At 37.9% G+C, this 24,513-nt stretch overlaps 1 protein-coding gene across 3 annotated transcripts in view; it reads right to left on the bottom strand.

Moving 5' to 3' along the window:
• The window catches only part of ANKIB1 (ankyrin repeat and IBR domain containing 1), a 97,153-nt gene that overhangs the window by 48,408 nt on the left and 24,232 nt on the right, over positions 1 to 24,513 (bottom strand). For all 3 annotated transcript variants that reach the window (XM_084507917.1, XM_084507916.1, XM_084507918.1), the window contains exon 2: positions 16,626 to 16,891. In XM_084507917.1, coding sequence (XP_084364043.1) covers positions 16,626 to 16,813 — 188 coding nt within the window. In that variant the 5' untranslated portion in view covers positions 16,814 to 16,891. The remainder of the gene's footprint in view (positions 1 to 16,625; positions 16,892 to 24,513) is intronic.

The raw sequence follows: 24,513 nt of genomic DNA, 5'->3' as shown, positions 1-24,513 counted from the left end.
TAGCAGCAAAAAGGGACAGCTAAGGAATGAAAAGGAAAGAACAGACTGATTCCTGGAATTGCAAATCTAATTCCTGACAGCTCCTGTGGCCACGCAGCTTTCTGCTGCATCTTGCCAGCAACGAACTATAGAAGTCACAATCCAGTTCCGAAATGGAAGAACTAAGACATGCCGTACAAGGCCCATGAAACCAAACTTGCTTTAGCCTTTTGAAGTATATGCTATTAATATAATAAATGATAAATTAATAATATATTTAGGTAGTAACATTTTCCTTAAAGGAGGGTGTATGGTAGGAAATGTTAGGAAAGAAAGACTGTCTCTTTATAAGTGGCAATAAGAATCCTATAGGAGGTACAAAAAGAAAGCAAGGTACTAGGTAGGACTGGAGCTGGGGAGAAAGCTACAATGAAAGAGGTTTACATGAAGATAGGAAGGATGGTTCACAAAAGAGGTAAGTTCACACTAGATCGGAAGCATGGCACGTACATTCAAGAAGTCACTGCAGAAACACGTGTGCTGCTCCCACATGGCCCCTCACACATAAAGCCAGCAGAACTCCCTATTCATCCCCTCTTCAGGCTGTTCCCTGCCTCCTAGCATTTTTCAAGAATGAAAAAAAAACTTTTTCTGGAATCCTTAAATCAATCCAGGGGACCAGTTTCCACATCCCTGCCCTCACCTCTCAGACTAATTGAAAATAGTTCCAATCATTTTCTGTTCAAAACAGGCAGCTCAGCCACCCAAAGGCAGGCACAGCCTAAATACAAAATCAGACTATTGATCTTGGTGAACAGCAGAGCTCAGAAGAACTTGGTAACCGAACTGACAAAAGAAAACAGGGGCAGTTTAACATTTTCATAGCTTTTTTCAAAGATTCTCCCGATCAGTTTATGATGACTGACATCACTGCTAACCACCAAAGCCTAAAAAATAATTCCTGAGTTCCTATAACAACTTAAAAAGTAATCTCTATACCGATCTTAAAAAAATACTGCAATTATTAGTCCATATAAACTTCTGAATCCACAAATAAACTACTTCAGACAGAGACAAAAATGGAAAATCGAAGCACATATAACAGCAAAAATCTTTTGGCCCAGAGACATGTATTAATTAATTTTAACTGTGGGTCCATATAGAAAAATGCATAAAAGCAGTATAGCAACAATTAGATTGGATGTAACTGAAAGATCTGCATGTGAGGTCATTTACAACTAATAAAACAAGATGACAACATTCACGTGTCCCACACAACAATTAAGTTTTACTATCTTCTGTTCTTCAACAATAAATGTACCTCATCATCTTTTCTGAGTGGAAACTGTGAGACAATTACTTACAAAAAGTTTGATATCATGTTGTTACCTGCCCAATTATGCTGCTGTTACTGCCTGGTTACAAACTAAGGTGCCACCTCCCCTTTCCACTGTCCCCGAGTACACCCCAGCAGGCATTATGTGGCACGCCTCTCTCTCTTTAGGAGCAATCCCATTCTTTTGGAGGACAAAGCATAATCCTGAAATTATTTTATTAATAAAGGAAGAGGCTATATAGGGTGGGTGTGGAACTTCCCTCTCACAAATTACTGAAAACAGACTGAATTTAGTAATTCACTCTAAAAACGTAGGTACTGTTTATCTGGCCTTATAGGGGAAGGATGTCCTGACAATAGCCCTGTGGTCAGCTGATTTTCTCTCCTTTCTTCCCTTTGAAAATCTCTGAACATCTTGAGTTCAAAAAGAAATTTGCTACTAAAATACTTTTCTTTTAAAGAAGTGGTAACAAAGTATTCAGATGAAACGAACTTCAGAAATACAAAGCGGTCTCCTCTATAAGCTTACAACTCCTCACCACAGGCCTGCCACACACCACTTGGCAGAAATCCTAGGAGGTCTTCAATATCAGGACGTCTCTGACAATCCTTTAATTTCTCCTTTTCAACTTATATTTTCTGATTCCTAAGCCTAAATTCTGTTCACCAAACCAGTGTCAGAAATGGGCTACATCTCTATGTAGACCACTCTGTGCAGACAGCCTACAAGATAAACTAATGGGGGCTGGCCCACATGTGGCTAATCTTGAATGATCTTTCTCCTTGTTTGATTTTCCCTCCGTTCCAATTACTGTAATTGCAGAATAAAATAAACATCCAAACAAGAAACACACACACAAAACCATTGTATTTGTTTATTATAAGAACAGCTTCAATCTCATCAAACTTCAGGTAAGCCTGAAGAAAGATTTATAAATTTCCATTTTTGTATCACAGATTTGCATGTGTTCTCTAAAACTGATGATGCATTGTGGTTTAACCAAATCTTTGTGATAAAACAAGGTCATGCTCTTCTGGAAGTCCTTGGAAGTAAAAGCTGTGCTATCACTCCAGTCACCACTGGACTTTGTATGCCATCTATCACATTCCATTTTCTTGAAGATGCTGACATACATGTTCACCACTTTGCTTGCCTGTTTCATCATATGCTTTTTAGCTATATGGCTATATGTTAAAGGATGTGTATCTGGTCATACTATGGGGGAAAAACAGACCAAGCGCTACAGAGTAATAACAGTTTTTGTGCATCTAATTCACTTACTTACTGGTTTTGAGTCTGTATTGTTGAAATATATTTTATTTAAATTAGCAATACAACAGTTAGAAAAAAATGATAGAGTTAAAAAATATTAGACATTAGTATTAAAGAAATTGTGTTAGTCTCCTCAACCTAATCACCTAAAATATATACTGTGTTCAAAACCATAATCTAATTTTTGAGCCAACCACTGAAATGGTTCCAATTAGCTCACAATACTTTGAAATAAAAAGTAGATTTAGAGATGAGGTTTTGCAGAACACTTAAAAATTTCAAAATAACTAAAATGAAAGGTTTTTCAAATCCCTCTAGAACACACTGAAATTTGCTTTGGGTGCCTCAATATCCATTTTCCACCTTTTTATTTTATTATATAAAAAATAAGACATTATTCTGAAGGAATACTTTGTGAGAATACATAACACTGCCAAGTAATGTCTCAGAACTAAATTTCCACAAAACATTATGATATTATGAAAAGTTTTGATATAGAATGGTTCCCTTGTTGTTTTTCAACAAAACATATCAACAGAGACTGTTCTCACAATAACCAGCAAAACATGTATTGACGTTTTTCATTTTCAGGTCAGGATACATATGCTGGCATTGTAAATTTCAGTATTAAAACTTCTTGAAGACAACATTTCCCTTTCTGTAGCTAGACTCATTCAGCTGTTCTCCATCTTACAGCTTCCAGCTGTCTTCAATAAGCAACATCAATGTTAAAACTACTTGTACCTTTTCTCTAGGAGTTTGTGCTGAAATAACTAATTCATCGTTTTAAGAAGCCTTACTTTGGCAGCAAAAATGATCCTTAGAGAAATCTCTCTCATTACATTATAGCAGACATGGTAGTTGCATTTGTTATGAAATATGAATATGGTGAATTTAAGATTAAAGATCTTAGTGAGAGAGAGCATATTTTGTTTGCTCGTTTGTTTTCAGATGAAAGGGATTTAGCAATACAGGCAAAATGCTTCACAACAAATTACATGAAATGACAAGACTAACTGGTATCAAATGATATCCAAAATAAAGTATAACATTTCCTTGACTGAATAAGCTTTGTGTAGTTTGAAATAAGAAGTGGAAAGAATGAGATGACAGAAGGAGAGAGAGATTAGAAAAATGGAAGCAAGGAAAGAAATGAACGAAGGAGAAGGAAAAAAGAACTCAGTGATGAATGATGAGATGAATTGCATGGAAGGCAATTAGGTATGAGAATGGTAGATGCTTTGGATATGAGGATTTGCAGGCACCCATTGTAAAACCTGCATATAGAAAACACAAGGCTAAATCTAAGTCCTCTTGGTCTCTGCGAGGTATAACTTTGGAGACTCACTAAACTGAATTTTTCTAGTTCTTTTGCAATAAAATCTGTTTTACAATACTACAATACACTAGTATATTTTCTTCTGTTAACTTCCTTTTACAATTCATTTTTATTTTTACTTCAAGTAAAGATCACCTCAACTTAGCCTTCAATGTATTTTTAAACTGCTCTATGAACAAAGAAGTATAAAGTTGCTCATTTTTCAATTCATACTCCTTAAGTCCTAACTAAGGCATTGTCAAATCAAGATTAAATAAAGTTGTTTCTCTTTTTACATTACTGTTCCCTTCTAATACTACCCATGAAAGTTATTAACCACAGGTCTCCTAATGGTCCATCCCCAAACCCCTGCATCTTCCTTATAAAACAAACAGACAAAAACAACAAAGTTCACTGCCCTAGGAAGAAACAGACAGCAGCTAAAGATGGTAAACAACTTCCTGTCTGCCTCCTTTTTCACTGGTTTTAAAAATTAGATAACTCTTCCACATTCAAGTCAATAGCCCTAGCTATTTTTACCTGGAGTACAGACCTAACAAACAATTTCTAAGCCTCTGTGTAACACAAAGTTTGTAAAGGCAGCAGCTACTTTCGAATTAGAAGTATGAGGAATGACAATTAGATGTACAGGAATGAGCAGATAAGAAAGAGTTATAAAGATGGGGCCAGATCCCCTGTGCAACCACTACGGTGGGCTGCAGTAGGGTACGAGGACACCCAAATGGCAGCTGCTCTGCAGAAGCCCCCAGCAGGATTTCCTGAGGACAAGCACCCAAGGCAGTGTTGAGGCTAAAGGCTTTACTTGGTACAAAGGCCTCACGGCCTGCTAGCAGAAGCCAACGAATGAAGCCAACAGAAACAATTCAGTACTGCATGGGGGGTGGACTTTGCCTTTCCCATCAAGTGAAGCTTGATTTTATTTCAAAGTTTGAGCTCAGTCTGCCTAACATGCTAGACGGCTGCAATTAGACCCACATACTTGAAATGTCAGGAGCGTCTTGTGGGTATTCGTTAACCACATCTTTTCCTCCCACTTCAAGGTGCTTTATATCCAACATGCTGACTCTGCTACTTCTTTAATTCAAAGTAAAATGTCACTCTAAAATTCAGTGAAGAACTGTCTGTGATTTCTGTATTACACCGAGCCAGGCCTTTTGCTTTTTTAATTACCAGAAGGCCTTCATTGTCACCTCCCAAGCCAAATGAAGTTTCTCAAGGATCTTTAGCTATCTAATCATTGCTGTTTAGAGTTGATAACACTACAATGTACATTTCTGTTTTCTGTTTTTATTTAGCGCTTTATCATCACTTACATTCCGTGCTGTGATATTTTAAAGCATGTGATTCACTCCTGAATCAGGTTACAATGCATTGATTTCAGAATAGCACAATGTTTCTGTGGTGACCTGCAAAAGCTGTAAATAACACTCTTTTTCTTACAAAACACACTTAAAACTTAAAAACTTGCAGTATTTCTCTCGACAACTCTACCGAAGTCCTATTTAATAATCCCAAACTATGGGGATTTCATCCATATTACAATGACTATAAGCTGCAAGCCATTAGTTTTCCTGTACTAAGATTTATGTGGGTAACCTTTGTAGAAGACTCAAACATTGCATGGATTCAATTTTTCTCTCATAACTTGAGGTAGATGTTTCACCTTATATGTATTCCCTGAAAATTGTCTTACGCTGAATTTCTGCATAAAAACAGAACTTCAAGGCTGTCAAACCAGTGCCCTGTTTTAAAACTAAAACTTCTGACTGAAGAGTTAATTTAAAAGGCAGCCTTAGTAGTCAGTAACTATTGCTATAAATTTCTTCCACCATAAAATTAAGCTTCAGGGAGAAGCACAATAAAACTCTTGTTTTAAGAAGGTATTGAATAGAATCATACAATCATTTAGGTTAAAAAAGACCTTAAGATCATCAAGTCCAACCATCACCCTAAAACAAGAAGTGTCTGAGTCCTGCCTGCTTGCAGATTCTCTGTTCTTAAATAAGTAGAAAGGTACCTTTCTGTATTAAACAAATGATATAAAGACCTAGGATGGATTTAAATCTTTTAAACTGTCAAACTGTCATTGCATCGTTTTACTATCACTTCATAGCACAAAGAACATTCCGACTCAAATAAGTCTTTAATCAAGGTAGACTTTCAAACCCTGCAGCAAGAAATATTAGCTTTTTTTTTTTTTTTTTTTTCCCAAGAGATAAGTCTATAAAACCTCCCTAGAAAGCCATTCCCTTGCCTAAGATCAATGCCTGCCCTTCTGTCAAAGCTATCTGGTAAAAAAAAAACAACTATCCAATCATCTCTAAATATGTTAAAATCTTCAGTAAGAATCATCTACTGCAGGCAGCTCTCAAATGCTCACTTAAAATATAAATTTTCTAGAACAAATTTGTGTTTTTCTGTAAACAACACTGGTGTAGGGAAAAAATAGTTTTGATTACTTGTTCTCCTTGTTTGTTGCATACCTTCTGTGTCTCATGAATGGGTATGACAAACACCAGAGCTAGCAAAGGCAATCAGTACCTTGCTCTGGATATATAAATAGGTTTCAATAGGCCCCAGCATCCCCCTTTTCCTCATCTTAATTTCATCCAAAAATCAAAGGGACAACTCTTCAGTCTAAGGGGGATTCAAACCAAAGCTGAAAAGCCCAGCTGAATACAGGGCTTACAGTTCAGAGAAGATGACTAACATCCCCAAACGGGTGAATTAATACATTTTGTATCAACAAATTCATTATTTGGCAGGGTCCCATTTTTACCGACGGTATTTGGTGCGTAAGACTTTCAAAGAGCAGTGCTGTAGACCCTTGTGATTTGGCTCATAACTTCAGAGGTATAAAAAACTACATTTTGCCTGGAAATGTACTGGTAGAGTGAAAAAATGTATTGCTTATGGGAAATACCACTTAACCACAAGGCAGTCAGACTTTAGTTACAGCTTCCAGATTTTGCTTCAAGCTGTAGCTCTTTGCAGAATCCAAACTTGAGGTGACAAAAGCATTAAAAAAGTGTTGAAAAAAGTGGCAAAAAAGAAATGGCTGTAACATTTACACCTACTACTACCAGTATTTGCAGAAAAGCAGCAAGAGACTCAAGATCATGGGGCTGTGAACTTGAATAATAAACAACTGACACATTCCCTCATTCTGGGAAACATCAACACGACCATTTCTTCAGGTTTTACTAAAAGGGTGATGAAAACAGCTACATTTATGGTCTGTTTCTCTATGCAATGCTATGTATTTATGCCTATTAATAGCTATATATGTATGTATACACACATATATACAAATATGCATATAAAACATATGAAAATGTATTTATGTGTAGAAAAATAAAACCAAAATAAAAACCAAAAAGTAAAATGAAATTATACGGGTAGTTCTGATAGCTGGAGACCAAAACAAACCTGAACCTGCTAAAAGACCGTGAAACTTGCTGATTTTGATGCAAGGTACTTATGTATACTATATAAACTACACAGCAAATTGCACTACTTTATGCAGTACAAGGAAACTTTATGGAACCTTTATGCAAGGTACTAGAAAAGGAACAGCAACAAGGAAAATTAATCTGCATAGGATTCCTTTTCACAACATGCCCTCTAGTCCTTGAGTTAACTAGTCCATTTACGTCCACCTTAGTATTAAAAAAGTTATACTGCAAACTCCAGTGAAAGCATAAACCTATAGCTAGCAGCTTTTTGAGCATTAAGAGAAGTATGCCCAAGACATATACTGAAAACCCAAGCCCTTTTATTCAGTAATTTAAGAATCTCATGTCATGAATTAAATCATAGTTATTGAATCATTCATCTTCCAACACAATGGGTCAATACTGATGCATAAAAACCTTGAATAATCACCGTTCCGTTATGTCATTAACCTGAAGTACTTCCCCCTAAAATGTACTGTAACAAACAACTGTAGTGTTCTAGGAAGCACTTCATTTTTTTTTAGTCATGACTGACAGCTGCATACAAGTATAGGTTAGTTTAAATAGTGTTGTGAAAAATATTATTTCCCTAGGCAGCCTCAACTAGTACAATAATTATTGTTTTTTATTGTTGTTTATTTTTTATTCATTGTGTGTTAGTAGAAAATTATTTATTACTTGCAGGTACTTCTCTGTTTCATCAACTCTTAAGCTTCTCCTATAGCCCAAGAATCTGTATTCAGTAAAAAAAATAAATAAATAAAAATGGGTAGGAGACAGTGCCTATTTCTATTTTAAGATAAAGAATCTGCTGACAGATCATTAAACTCTGCCTATTTATCAAACAAAACCAAAAACAAAATACTGTGGGACTACTACCCCAACTTTTTATAAGCCATAAATTCAGCTGGCCCCTTGCCTAAGAACTGTTATGAGCATTGCCAAAATTCCTGTAAACATTAGTAATATCCTGCTAAAAAAGGTGCAAGGTTAAACCAGGAGCAATCTGGGCTAATGACAAAACATAGGAAGCAGTGGAGAGGCTGTCAAGGACACTGTACTTCACTGCTGATGGAGGTCTGTGAAGAGCTAATTCTTCATTCTGAAATTTGAAGTCTTCACAAACATTTTAAGATCTCTTATGTCAAGGACTCCACTCTGGCCCCAGATGCTGTATTTTTCCTAAACAGAAATGCCTTCCATTTTTTCCCATTCCTATGACTCTTATCAAATACAGTACATCTGGCAAAATGAATTAAATCCACTTCCTGAGTACTCAAACAATTTCTGCAGATTTTCATAGATAAATGTTAATTTGAGGATCAAGTCCAAACTATGGTGCATATGAATCATATCTTAGAGCAATCTAAGGTTAAAATGGAAATCTTTGCCAACATTTGCTCCTCTGGGCCTGTTTCACTTATGGGCTTAATGTAACGTTCAATGCAAAAATACCGCCTAGAACTCAAGCACAGTGTTCAATCTCTCTTAAACTGGCTCAAAAAAGCCTCACAATCTTTTCCACAGCATTGCTGCAATTTCACCTATTGCCTCTCCAGACAGCTTGTTTCAAACAGATTATTAGTGATTCAGGGTAGGTCAGCACCTGGACCTGATTCCAGTTTGGGATTGACTCACGTTGACATAGCAACCCATCACCTAAAGACCTCTAAGAAAGGTCTTACACAGATACACATCAACAAAGAACTTGCTATTTTATTTACTAAAAAGATGCAAATATCTTGAAAAGTTTGTTTCGGTGGTTTTGCATCAGCTATTAGGACTGAGTATGAACTTTTGTAAGTAGCAACCTTTGGCTTGGTAGAACACAGAAGACGTAGAGGGACAATGTGCAGTAGTGTCCAAGGGACACAATGGAATCGTAGAGCACAGATCCAAAGATACTCTACACTAAAAGCAAGGAACACAAAACTTGGTTAATCCTTATAGTTGTTATGCTGTGGGACAAAAAAAAAAATCATACTTTATACATGGTTCTAAAGCCTGTCAGAAGGAACAGCAGACCAAAACAGAACTAAGCCATTCCTGATACAAAAAGGTGTCAAAAACATCCTGAAGTTACCCTTAATTGGAGAATGATTGGATTTTGTTTTGGAGTGCTTTGAGCTTGTTCTGTTGTTGGACAATTAGGAATGCTGCTTCTATGATCCACTGAAAAGCACTTCTGGCTTTTATTTCAATAATCTAAGTGAGATTTCAAAAGAAAAAGAGCTGCATGCCAAATTAGAAGTGGCTTCCACTGGAACTGGCTGCTTACCAGCAACTTTTGTGACTAAATGCCTTCTGCGATGCAAAATCTGTATGATTTTCATCTTTCTCTGGTCCTTAATGCTATACGTTTCTTTAGAGTTAGAATCAAATCCCTAACTTAGGTGTGATCCTCTCAGCCTCCTTTCCAAATGCCTCCTTTGAACCCATTTTTTCAAAAAGACTATCCACACAGAATGATCTTCCCAGGTAATTGTGAGATTCTTTTTATATTGGTTCAAACAAATGCCGGATGAAATAATAAGCATGAAACTACCAAGGATTGGATTCATCTTCACCATTTAAACACGCAACTTTGTATTTCTGCACACAGACTGTTATCTTCATATCAGCTTGTAAATCACCTTGCAGTGTATGACATCTAGTGTTGACATTATTTATGTGGCAAAAATGATGACATTACACAATTACTAATGGGCCTTCTAGCAGTTCTATTCTTTTTCTTTCTCAAAGACTATGAATGTAAAATAGAGATTGTCTCATCTTCCTCTCTCCCTTCCTCCCTCCAGAAAAACCCTTTCAATCTGTACATCGCTTGATCTTTAATGATACCAACAGAATACACTTTTTATTCTTCTTAAATGTCTCAGTGAAATAATTTTATTTAAATTGAAAAATATGTAATTTTAAAAAATTGATTCACCTACAGTTTATATATATAACGTCACTGAATATGTTAGCTGGATATTGCATTTAGCTGTAAGAGCTAATTATTTCTGACAGATTTCAGTTTATCAGAAACTGCAAGTCTCCCAGTCACTCACTATTCCTGTACCTACTGAGGCAGTAGGTTCCTCTGATGAGGAAGCCACGTGTGCCTCCAGCTCCAGAGTGAGGTTAAGCCATTTGACACAATTCAGCGGGTACCAATCAACATGACAGTCACAAACTCTACCTGGTAACAAAGTCAGTTGAAATAAAGATTCAGTCCTCCTTGATTAGGACCAAAGCTATGCTTTATTCCTTTACAACTCAAATATAATTTTACTTTGCCTGTGGTCAAATAGTCACAGGGTTCTGCTAAGGAGAACAGACAACACAGAATAAAAAATCTTTAACAGCATACTGCATTGATGTATCTCATCTTTCCATTCACAAACATCGAGGTCTTATTTTTGCAGTATGTGATTTTCAAGGAAACAAAAAGGACAATGCAGGGAATAGATGGCAAGTCTAATAACAACATTTGAACAGTCTTTAAACATGTGGAGGAAAGAGCACCGCAACCTAAGATTTCTGGTATTATAAAGGGTGCAAGGTGAAACCATAAATAAACACACTCAACAGTAGAACCTGTAACAGGCACCACACATATATTCAACATACTAAGATTAAAATAATTTGAAATCAGTCAGGAAAAGTTCTTTTTTAAGAGCTAAAACCATAGCAGCTGACTGTTGTTTGAGCTTTACTTGTAGGCCAGGCTACCATTAATATAAAGTCTGCCTGCTGTTGTTTATGGATTTTTGCATTTGGGATTTAGGATGAAAACAATGCTGGTAACACACGGATGTGCAGTTGTTGCTGGCAGTGCTCACCCAGAGCCAAGGCCTCTCCTGCTCCACACGCTGCCCAGCCAGTGAGGGGCTGGGGGTGCACCGGGAGCTGGGAGGGGACAGCCAGGACAGCTGGCCCAGGCTGCCCAAACGGGTGTCCCACCCACCCCATGGGGCATCAGGCAAATTCCTTGCTTTGCTTTGCATGCACACACAGCTTCTGCCTTACCTCATAAATTGTATCTCAGCCCATGAGTTCTCTCCCCCATCCCACCTGGGGAGAGCGAGTGAGCGGCCGTGTGGTGCCGAGCTGCCTGCCAGGTTAGGCCACAGCTCTCCACTTGAGAGAAGTCATGTTCTGAGATACAGGCTGCACAGATCTCCCTCCAACGTATCCAAAACTAGTTTTCAACATGACTGCAAAAGGAATAACAACCAACAAAAACTGGCATGGGAAGTCCCAAATGTGCCGTAAACAATACAATGCTCCTTCTGATGTCAACAGATTTTCTGTCAAGTTTATCCCATGCAGCATATTGGTGGTCTCAACAGACTTTCTCTGGTGACATTATAATTGCCTAGATCAGTCCTTATTGAAATCTCTTAAGTAGCTATAAAAGCTAGATTAGTTAAGACAAGGCTGTAGCATGCATTGACCTGAAATACCCAAAGCTGCACATTTATTAACTTATCAGGAAATTTCAGCTGAGAATCCACTGGTATTTGATCTGCTCTAATTCTACTGCAGTGAAAATTACTTCCCAAATCCTAGCAATGAAACAATAAATACTTCCTATAGCCAGGTCTTGGACACATCTACCAACGCTTCTCTCTGGCTTGTTTAGTTATGCATTAAATGTATGAGTTCCTTTACCATTATCACTGTTAGACAGGCATCAAGAATGTTTAAAAAAAAAAAAAAGTAACTTTTTTCAGTTTCAGGATTCACCCCAATTTCCACACTCTTTTGTAACAGGAAATCTTTACTTTTGCTGTTCTAGAAAAAATCAACCTCACAAGCCCCTTCTGTCCCCCACAGCCTCATGTTTCTGTCACCTTCTCTCCTCTCCTCTCCACCGTCAGCCCAGGACCAGTAGTAACTGCTACAAACAAGCCACCTTGGGCTCAGATACTCACAAAGTGCTCAAACATAGCAGTATGAAGCATAAATTGGAAAAAGTCTGTCATAGATTCAAAAAGCTTCCAAGTAAAATTACAACACTGAAAGTCACACCACAACATACCTTGCAGAGTTACAGGTTATCTAAGAAGGTTTTTCCTTTCAACCATTAGTAGTTTCCCCATGATTTCCAAGCACTCCATTTCAGCCACCCGCTGGAAAAGCCTATGCTGATGTCTTATTTCAGGAGTGGTTCACCACCAGCCAGACCCTGGTGGATACCTTTCCAAATTGATAGCAGTTCTTTGAAGCTGAGCAGTCAGGTGGTCCCAAATGTACTTTGGGATTAGGGAAAAAAGCCTGAGGGCAGCTGAGGTACTTGATCATCCGAAGACTGAATTTTCTAAAGAAAATAAATCCCCTGTGTGCTCTTGCTCTGTAATATTTTTATACCCATTTACTAAATGAAATTTAAACTATCCTCTCAAACAGGAATCTTCTGTCAAGACTTTCATTCATAGGGGATTGTGATAAATGTTAATGTAGAGTAGGATCAATTTGTATGTCGTACAAAGCTCTCAAAATCAATGTATTACGCATCTTTTATTACTTCTTGACGTTTCTGATGGTTATGTAACCTTTTATTTTTCTTCCCTGAGTCTTACCTATCATTCATGGAAGACTACCTGTTTATTAGCCTGCAATAAACACAATCTGAATAGTGAGATCAATACAATTTTGTAACACAGATGACATTTCTGATCCAGATCTATTAACAGCCAAGGCAAACTTCTCTGGAAGTCAATGCTGAATTCAAGTACCAACAGCAGATGTCCATAGACTGTAACACAAAATCACTTAGTAAATGACACTCAAATTGTTCTCATGATATTTACAATATAGTCCAAGAAGTAAACTTGAAACTTTTAGTTCTTTGCTTCCAAAACGGAAAGCAACCTTATTTTCTGGAGAGATTTTCTGGCAGCTCAAGAGAGGCAAGGTGCTGTGGCCCCAGGTCCCTAGGTCCAGCCGGTGTAGAGGCTGAGCATGCATCTCCAGCAGACACACACACAACCTTATGTGTGCAATATGGTATGTGGTGATCCAGAAAGACAGAAACAGCACGGACATGACCACAAGTGGCAACTGTTGGCCCTCATTCTATTTCACTCTCTAGGTGAGCAGGATGAAGGTCCAACAGTGGGAAAAATATACATCTGAAGTCAGGACAGACAGCAGTGATCAGGCACAGGGCATGGCCAAATATACGGACCAGCCACCTGTTTACACATCCTGACTGGGCAGAGCAAGTGAGACAGCTCTCGGCCCCTGGGAACTGCTGAACTACACAGCTTCTGGCAACTTCAAGCAGTACTTCGAACGTTCTCGTTTGTGCTAATTAGCCACGAGCAGCAGGTTTTGGTTTTTAAACATTAAAAGCTTGGTAAAACAGAGTGATCTGTGAGGTAAACATTATATCGGCTGCAGACTGAGCAAAAGTTACATATTAACTGAATGCCTAACTATTTTCCATCTTTTATTTCAACATTACTAATATATCAAAGCTTTCTATGGTACTTATGAAAAATTATCATAGATATAATCTGAGTATTTTAATACGTTCTTGCTGAATCTTGTGAAGAGAAAAGAAATTAATGGCACATTTTCAAAGATATATCAGTAAGTATGAGGCTACAGTTTGATTATACACTAAATACAGTTTCTGGACTGTAAAAGCTGGTTGAAAAGCACAGCAACCAGGTGACTCAGATTGCTGACCTTGTATAAAACAACTACGTGGTTCAAAATGGTTGAGAAATTTTTGTCTGTGTAAGTTTCTGCCTGGAGAGTTCATGATGGATTATGTAAGGTTTGATCAGATCAGGTGTTTTGCTTCATGACCCTTTAACCTTTTCTCCAGTTCCTTCATTTTCTTCACCTCCGACATGACTATACCAGGATGTCCTCAGCTCCCTTTCATTGCAAACTTAGTGCCTATGATTTCACTGAGTCTTTTGACAGTCACCACTAGCCTTACATCAGGGATTTTGTCCCGTTGTTTTAGTATTGGGCAAGAGCCCTGTCAGGTTATTTCCGAACATCCCAGAACATCTCTCTTAATATATCATGTTATTCAAAAGGTGTACTGACAACTGCATCATGCTACTCTATTTTGAGAAATGAATATGGACGTGTTAGTTCATATCTACCTACAACAGCACAAGTATGAGCCTATGAAGAAAAACTGAACGTTATGGCATACAAAATATTGTCTAGAGTTTCAGCTACAAGTCACTGTCACTATAGGTTCCCAAATATTTAAAACATTCCATAAAGAAATATATATACAACATTACAGTATTATGGGCATCCCATAATTGCAAATCTCTCTCAAAATACATACAGATTAAAGTTCAATTATTTTTCGATACTGTACCTCACCTGTAAATCGAAGCATTCATTTCAATATTCAGTTTATTTAATCTCTACCATATCCAGGACTTTCTGTACCAAAGGGAGGAGGCTTAACTGGGAAACACTTGTGCCCTTTCTACTACCGACTTTGCAAACAGGTACAGTATAAGTACGATATTTATTCACCCTTACTATGTCTTTCGCATAAAAAGGTAAAATTGTTCTCTAGTATGTGTCACTGATGAGTTTTGAACAAAGCCATTACAAAGACAGATGAAAAGTAGTAAAACAAACAAACAAACAAAAAAAAAAAAAAAAAAAAAAAACCACACAACAAATTACTCAGCAAAAATGACAATTCCAAAAGTCCAGGATTTCATTAGCAGATTCTAGCAAATACAGGTACCTTCACCATTCACTAGCAAAAAAAAATTATAAATCATGGACAGAAATTAGAAAAAGGAATGATTCTTTTGATCATTTGTTTGTAACATGCACACAATAAAACTGCATTGTCCTGTGAGGCTTAGATTCTAAAGGTCCCACGTAGCTAGTAGCAAATGTGATTTCTAAATTACTGATTATTTTTAATGCAAAGCAGTTATTCTAGATCTCATCATAATGGCAAAATATGAATTAACTAATGGACTGCTCAGCAGACAGCAATTATGACTCCATTTCTTTCCATTTATGCAAACAATTTCTTGTTTCCTTTCAAAGAGGCTGTATTTTCTTAAACTGAGAGAAAGAACCTGCAAATTGCAGAGAAAAAAAATCACGTAAAATGTAAATAAAAACTGAATGCTATTTTAAATCAGGTTTATTAAAAAAAAAAAAAAAAAAAAAAAAAAACCTGGGGGAAAAGGAACATTTTGGCATGTTAGAAAATAAAAAAGAATGATTCAGTGGTGAAATGAAAACATCGGTTAAGTAGGGGAGAAGAGAGAAACAGAAGCTATAAAGTATAACAAGTTGTTAAATGAATCTAAAACACCAACGAAAAAAATATGGTTAGTGGCTAGTAAAGTCCCTCAACATAAGAGGGACAACACAAACTTGAATACCACAGGCCCATGAGTAGATATAAACACTGAACTAAAAAGAATATTGAAAAAAAAAAAAAGAGTATATATTTATATTCTATTTCCTAACATAAATAAGAGGCTATTTATGAAATTCTCTCTAACTCATTACTTACTAAAGAAGAGGTTTAGCAATGTCTACTTGGAATAAGATTCATGAAACACTAGGCTGGAACAGCTTGTACCTGTGATCTCTGGACATGGATAAGATGCCTAACTCTTTGATGTTAATCTTTAATTGATTTTAAAGCACTGACAAAAAATACAGAAGAATGGAAGTAGCTAACATTAGGGATTGCTGTGCATGTCAACTGCAGCAATAATAAATTTATTCATTATCATGATATTCACGTTTGCTGCGATTATCCAAAATGGAAGAATAAAAGCTGCCTGTTTATTCTTTAACACAAGAAAAAACATACTGTCCCATCTGGAAATATATGCAATCAGTATGGTATGAATTAGGTATGATACAAACAGATCATTTTAAAACAGGAAAACACATCGAGAACAGTGGAATGGGCATTACTTTTAAAAAAACAACTATGGTATAGGAATCTTCAGAAAGCAAACTAAAACTGTCCAAGATTAATGTTATGAAGAAGGAACAGACACTAAAATTAACACCTAAAAATAAAATTAACACCTGTTATAGCAGCCTGGGATTATAGATTAACTTGCATGTTTTCTATTGAAAATCTTACAAATTCTGTCTGCAACACACATACATATGTATATATATATATATATACACACACACGTAAGATATTTATAACTCAGCTATAACTCTTGCATTTCTTAGACCAGTATATACACAAATAAAACACTGAATTATACTCACCCCAGGATACGGTTCATTCCATGCCTAGCAGCATAATGTAGTGGAGTATTGTGCTGGTAAGTTTCTCCATAAGAAGTATTTGGGTCAAGAGTTTCTTTTAGTTGAGGATTGCTCTCATATATTTGGCAGGCCAGATTTTCATCTCCATTTATAAGAGCTTTGCGGAATTTGGTAGTTGTATTTCCCATGTTGCTATTCTAGCTATCAATGGCACTTTTTCCTTTCCCCTTCATCCACTCGCGAGGTTCTGTAACATGCTTCACAGCCTAAAAAGACAAACAGTATTTCAGTTATTCCGTAAAGCACTCTTTGCTAGGTGAATTCACCTGGAACTACAGCACTGTAAGCATGCATGTGAAGATTACTTAGGGCCTGTAAATTCTGTTCATTAATTGATGAAGTCCTTATAGACACACACAAATTTCCAATTCTTCTTGGACTATTTCCCTATTAAATATTTTAACTACATAGACTCTTTAAACATACAGAAAATAAAAAGATGGTCAATATCTATCTGTATTAGCAGACAAGGATGAACTTCCGTGAAAGAGAAGTGAATTAAAGATTAGAAGAGATTCCAAATCATAGCAAAAACACAGTCAAATCCTTAAACAAGGAGGTAAAATTCTTCCAAAGTATGCACGAAATCAGACCTGAGTTAACTGTTACTTACAGAATATCAAGTAAAAATGTGCTTGAAGTACCTATGCACATGTTGATGGGTGTAAGCAGCAGGTTTTTGTGCCAGCAAGACCAATACACAAAGCACAGGATTTATTATCATAAAATCATTATGGCCCCATCTTAACAGTACTGCTAAGCAGATTCTTAAAAATGTTAATCCTGTTTGAAAAATGACACAGACCAACAGCGGATGGATCCATACAATGCCAGGCATTATAATGGCACTATCTAATTGCACCTTACAAGAACTTGAAGGAACTGCCAGCTGCCCTACTCCCCTGCCTCTCACCTTTACCTGAGGTAGGGGACCAGCAGATGGAGTTATAGGAAGCCTGGGCAAACAGAGCATCCCAGCACAGCTCAGCTCATGAGATGGGACAGCAGAGGCTTATCGGGCCGTGCAGTCTGAAAGAGCACATTGCATTTTGTGTCAGAGGGACAGAGAGGGGACTCAGCACCAGGCTGCAGCTGGTAGCACAGTGAACCTTCCAGGAGGTCTCTTTTGTGCACAGTCACCCCGTGCACACTGCTCCATGCCAGATCCTTCCCTCCACAACACGCTCTCTGGGATCCAAATATGCCAGCCACAGCAGGTTAGGAAACTGAATTTGATTGTGTTTGGTACCTACCATCAGGCAGGGCAGGAGCCTCTATGTGCCCGGTACCTTATGTTCAGCTGGTTGGGACCATCTCAAACTTCCCTATTCGCTCTCCAGCAAAGTCACCAGGCCCAGACCACCTCATAGACAAAATAGAGGAATGCAAGGGGTCTACTGTTGCAGAAAATCTAAGATCAGGATGTATATATAATCCACGTGAAAAGGATTTGGGGAAACTCTGGGGAACAGCTACAATGCACTTTTGTTCCCCCAGAGCAGTCCTGCTTCAGCTGTTGTGAACTTACAAGTCACATTAATTGCAAGAGTAACAACAAGCAGGACTGAGTAAGCTTGGACACCTTTACTTTGCATCCAAGTCTCTTAAAGCTTTGCTCAGGCCCCATGCTGTACGGGATGTTGCAGGCTGGAGCCTTGTGCTGTCCCCTCTCTGCAGTTCCTCTGACAGGTCATTTGGTGAAGAGGAGGGAAAACTTTTCATCCTGACATCACCAGTGCATGTCCCTTGGTCTGGGCCACTCTAGAAGGAGTGCAGTGCCCTTGGCGGCCTCCACTTTCATCCCCTTTTCCTTCAAAACTGTGGTGAAGCAATCCTTTTTTTGGAGTTGTGTCCTACTGCTTGATGCCACTGTGGGACAAGAGATCTGCTAAACGAGCTAATTCAGCATGCTGAGCATGGTGACCCCGTCCTCCCCTGCCATCAGAGTCAAGCAACTGCATTAAGCACCTGCACGCTTCTCATAATAACATAGAAGTAGATGATCTGAAAGGAGATGCACACCCTGTTATAAACACAAACCACAGCCAAGATTCTTCAATCACACTGGATTCTGCAGCATTTTGTGTCTTTCTGTGGTCCCTGTATTTTACAATATAAGCATATCCCGATGCTATGTTCATAGTGTTCAAGAAGGCTCCTGCATGGTCACATTACCACATCACGGCTTTCAGTTCTTTACATTAATGTGCTTCCAGACATACAAATAGCTGCATTACTGTAAATATTCCATAGTTTTAGGCTTTAATGAAATAGTGTACAAAACCATGAAAACATCTTTGCCCTTTTCAATAAACCAGCAGTTCATTATTTCTCTCCACATAAACCAAAATAAATAATGTCTAATACCTTCACCAGCTGGGATCTCAAAAACAACTTGTAAGAATAACTTTCAGTCAAGCAGTCAAGTTTGTTAATACAAAAAGTTTACGCTATTGTATTACCCATTAGTCCCCTATCCACCACCAATAGTTCTTGAGGCCATAAACAAAATTAGACAAGAACAAATGCCTGAAAGATATCGCATTACTCAAATCTTCAGGAAAATCAGTAACGCAGATCCCACTAGTGACCTCAATGAGCAAAAAAGCACAAAAACTTCTCCCATCGTCTGAAATTAGAAGATAAGAGCATCAATTGCTGCACACTTATTTCGGGCAATTAGCACATGGCTAGCTTGCGTCAGCTGCAGCACACGCTGCCTCCTGCCCCACGCATTGAACAAACCTGGCGATGGATGAGAGGGGGTGCTAGGAGTCTAAGGAGGTCAGATGGTGCCCTCAGGGAACCTGAGAAGATGGGGCAGGGTGATTCTGCTGAGAAGCTGAAGCACAATTTAGGTTGGATATTAGGAAGAACTTCTTTACTGAAAGGGTTGTGAGGCACTGGAATGGGCTGCCCAGGGAAGTGGTTGAGTCACCATCCCTGGAGGTCTTTAAAAGACGTTTAGATGTAGAGCTCAGTGATATGGTTTAGTGGAGGACTTGTTATTGTTAGGTCAGAGGTTAGACTAGGTGATCTTGGAGGTCTCTTCCAACCTAGAGGATTCTGTGATTCTGTGCTATTTAGGCAGAGGTCTGTGAATGCATGGGAGAACCCATGTCTGTGGAGGGTGGCTCTAGAGAAATTAAGAGCTCAAGTTAGTGCAGTGCAGAACTTGTAAATTTCATTAGTTCCACTGCAAGCTGAATGACCTATTTATTTTTTGATGGAGTGTGGATATATTAGATGGCAGCACAGTGTTCAGGAATGAATAATAAAAGATGGAAGCGCACTGCCCAAAATAATATATACATTACCATAACATCTGGGAGTTTTAGGAACATGCAGCATGTACTGCAAAACAGTGACATCTGCTTCCCTAAAAAAAACCCTACAGCCTATGTGCACAATAAAGGGCTATATGTGATACAGATATGATACAGCAAGGTGAATTAAGAAAAACAGCAAAATTCTGCTCTACATAACACTCTCCAATTTTTAGATTCTCGTTTCTCAGAGTCAAAGGAAAGGGAGAATTTTAAGAAGGATTATAAAAGAGCAACAATGTGGCTTCGAACAGACAAGTGCAACCTCTCCTATAACCAAGACTCAGCATAGAGGTATTGAAAATTTAGCAAATGGCTAATTGAACTATAATCATCATGTTATCAAAAGAAAATGAAAGACGATAGAATGGGGATAGCCCAGGAAAGCACTTCAGGTGAAGGCAAACAGCTTACATTTGATGTGATAGCAAGAAACCAATCTCTGGAAGACAGCAAGGAGAGAAGTGACGGGGTCAAAACTAATCTAGGAAACAATTCCCTATTTCAAATACAGGATACTATAAACTGTGCTAATGCCTTTCACCGTCATACAGCATCCATAAGGAGATTCATCTTTCTCACTCTTAGCCTTTTATGCCTCAATAATTTGGTGGGTCACGCTGCAGTTTTCTTTTCTGGATTAGCCACTGACCGTGCCAGCAGAAATGCAGAAAGACGGGTGAAGCTGCCTCTGCACATTGCTCTAACAGTGGGCTCCCAGCACCTTGGGAAGTCCAGAAGAAACCAAGACCCGACAGCTGCTGCCTCCCTCAAGCTGCTGTGGCTGCTGAGTGCCCTGCTGTAAAACATTCGAGCTCTGCAGGTTGTGTTGTCTGACAGGTCTACCAGAGACCAAAGAAGCCTCTACTTCAGCTGAAGGAGAAAAAGGACAAAACGTGAGCTGTTGCAACAAACTTCTGGATCTGACATGGCTGAGAGGGGCCCAGGCTGTCTTCTTTGTATTTTTTTTTTCCCATTCCATTAAGGGCTTCCATCCATTAGGTGCTCTCGGAGGACAGTGAGCTAACAAGGCCAGTGCTGGAACCAGGCAGTGATTCATCAGAGAGAGGAGACTTGGTTTGCTCTTTCAACCCCTCACTTCATGCATCTGAAGGTGATGGGCATATTATATGCACATTTCCTCCTGAAAGAGAAAGAGAAGGGGGGCCTGGGAGATCCAGCCAGGTCACAGCCTCAGGGACGTGGAGGCTCCCCCAGGCTGAATACTGGGGTGGCTGACGCTGTCTCAGGAGCTCCCAGGCTACTGATGCTGGAGCCTGCTGTCAGTGTCACTGTTCTTGCTTTGGTGTTTACATAAACATTTAGGATATTTTCTTAATGTGATATGTTACAAAAACATTGCAGAATAACAAAAAGGACAACAGGGAAATGGCAGTCTTCAAATATTGTACCTGAATAAAATGGGACTCGAAGAGAATTTTACAGGCCAAAGACGAGATATTTGTTTGGTAAGCAGACCTATTTGATAAATTTTCAAGTTCTGTGTTTGCAAAAGGGCTGTATCATAGCCATTATTGTAACCACATAATATTTATTACAACAACAAATATCATTACAACCTTTTATACCGAAAAACACAGGAAAAACAGTTAGCTAATACAGCATTTAGTATCCCCCTACTATTTCAGAATTTCAAACATCAACAATCAGACTCATTCATACTTAGTGACTGTCTTTACTACTCTACCATACCCCAATAAAATTTCCAGGTTAACCATAAATCCAAAATATTGTTTGCACAAAATGCCTTAAAGTCAAAGGAAAGATTCTCATAAACTCTGTCAGGAGCATCACACGTCTCTGCTTTGGCAATAAGCAGTAAAACTTCTATGGACTTATTAGCAACACCGCTAAAAGCAGCACTTTGATATCACAGCTCTATAAATATTTAACAAAGAGATGGATACTCCCACAGGAGCCTGAAGACCGAGTATAAGATGAAAAAAGAGTGAATGCCGAAAGACTTGGGTAGATCAAGGTACAAATGAGATCTTGAGAGCAGTAGCACCAGCTGCCCAATTGCTATTGATTTTTTCATGGGTATCATCATAGACGTGAGTTTGAAGAAGGATGACTGTAATGGCTTAAAAGGATTTTAGAAATAGTCCTCCCTTGAAGTGGTGCCACGGTGCTTGCTAGAAATTTGTAACAAATGGTGAAATACCGTACAAGAGGGACCAGACAACTATTTTTGAAGCCTCCTATTTCTAACACTCATTTTGGAATCATGTATTCAGCACATGAGTCTTTCATGAGATGACATACCTCCCTGAATTTACATTTGAATTGCTTTAATACTGAAGCAAAATTTCTCGCTGAATGTAGCACCAGCATGTGATCGTACAGCAGCCGTTTCCTATCTTGGGAGATAGGAAAAGGAAAGGCAGATATACTGCACTACACAATACTGCTCAGTAAATCTAAAGAAAACATATTTCTTGCACAAAAAAAATCTTTTATCCATATGATGATCAAAGATCATCAACAGAACCAAACATTGTTTGCAACTATTATTTTTCAGAGTAACACTTTAATTCTAAAAAGTTTGAATACAATTTGCTGGTTGAAAAAAGAATATTTCTTACTCAAAAAAAGTATCTTTTCGTGTAAACTACAGGAAAATTATTGTGGAATGAACAGTAAGTCAAGCTGAAAGAAGAAAAACATTACATAGGCTCTAATAACTATATCTTAATACTATCAAAATGAAGTTTTGATATTGATATATAATGTGTTTTTTATACCTTTGCAAAGACAACTGATAACAAATTGCCTACACAAAAAGGAGAAAGAAAAAAGATATCAAAACAACCTTTTTTCCAAAAGAGCCCTGCTTTTGTTGAAAATATAAAATATTTTACTGCTTCTAAATGCATCTTCTGTTCTAAGCACAGTTAGCTCAAAAGGTAATTATTTTATTTGCTTTGGATACTGCAGTTAAACAGTTCATTTTTATAAGGTGAGTTTTTAAAATATTTACTGCAGACTCTGTCCTGCATTACAAATCATAATTAACTGCAGAAGGGAATCATGCACAGCTTCATGTTTTAGGAAAAAAAGCCTACTAACCTGGTACATTTAGGAGTGTTACACCATGACGAATTATAATCTTCACTACTGGGATGGATGAACACAAATGAAGCAAGTCAAAAGTTATGTTCAAGAATTCTCAGAATACTAAGTCCTCTCAAACAAGAAAAAGCCCTGTTGATTTCTATTCCTTCCTGGTCCTCTCCTCTGTCCATGAAGTAAAGAGCACAATGGTACCAAAAAATTGCTCACTTTATCAAGAGGACAGAATTATAAACAGAGCATGCAAACATGGATACTTACTTTAGTATAGCTGGCACGTAGGTCTATAATTAAGATACAGTAGAAAATATTAGATTAAGGCTAATTTTTACTAGTTTCCGGAAAAGATGTAAGATTTACCAAACTTGAATTACTGGGCAAAAACTTCCCTTGCTGGACATCTCCAACAAAGGAATATTTCTGCACAGCTAAGTAACAAGTGTGCTAGCAAAGCTTGAGAATCAAGTTATGGAAAAGGAGTAATTTTTAAATTCTTTTTAAACTAATACAACTTACTTTTTTTTTTTTTTTAATTGCTTTTGCTTGTTTTGTTGTCTTTTTTTTTAAACTGAAATAAGATATATTCTAAGGTTTGTTATTCTAAGATCTGAAGTCATCACCATGAAATAATGAAAGCATCTTATCCTCTTAAAGCCTTCTGAATGGAGCGTGACATTGTCAAATTCAATGTTACGTTTTACATGTCCAAGTACAGACCAAAAAAAGAAACTAAAATAGCAATGTAAAGAATTATCTACAAACATAGCATTGGTTAGCCGTAGTAGAAAAATAACCAATATACATTCTTTTTGTTTCAAACACTAAGGTTGACAAGTGGCATTAATGTTGAGAATTTACTTGAATAAAATACAGCACGGGGTTGTGAAGGAATTATTTCCTCATTATATGTTTGTAGGATAGAGTCTAGCAACTCATGTTACAATCTTCTCCTGCTGGCTAGCTAACGTGCCCACAGCGAGGCAGCTTAAAGCTATTGCTAAACTCCGTAATTTGAGACTTTGGCTAACTGACTCAGGCACAAAGACTTTGATCCAGGTGGAAAATTTCCTTTCTGACACACTTCTTTTGCCTGCCTCCAACTCCTGTTTGCAGAGAAAACAGACTTTTAAGCAGGGCTCTCGTTTCCTCTGCCTTGATACACTGACAGTGATGCAACAGGGACAGATGCAGCAGACTAGGAGCAGTTATCAGTTTATGGAAACAAAGCTACATTTTGTAGCTAAAGCAATTGTTAAATGAATTTTGATGGTGTTGTACAGTACTTGCTTTCTTCATCACCTACATGAAATGTGGTAAATCCACTGTGGGTAGGTACGTACACATGCAAGATACTGTACAGCCAATGTACACTGTAATAGTCAGATGAAGACAGCGTCCCTGTAGATAAT

This window comes from Aythya ferina, assembly GCF_964211825.1.
Source record: "Aythya ferina genome assembly, chromosome: 2".
Classification (NCBI taxonomy): Eukaryota; Metazoa; Chordata; class Aves; order Anseriformes; family Anatidae; genus Aythya; species Aythya ferina.
Note: the sequence above shows the minus strand (reverse complement) of the source record. Positions and strands in the feature narration are given on the sequence as shown.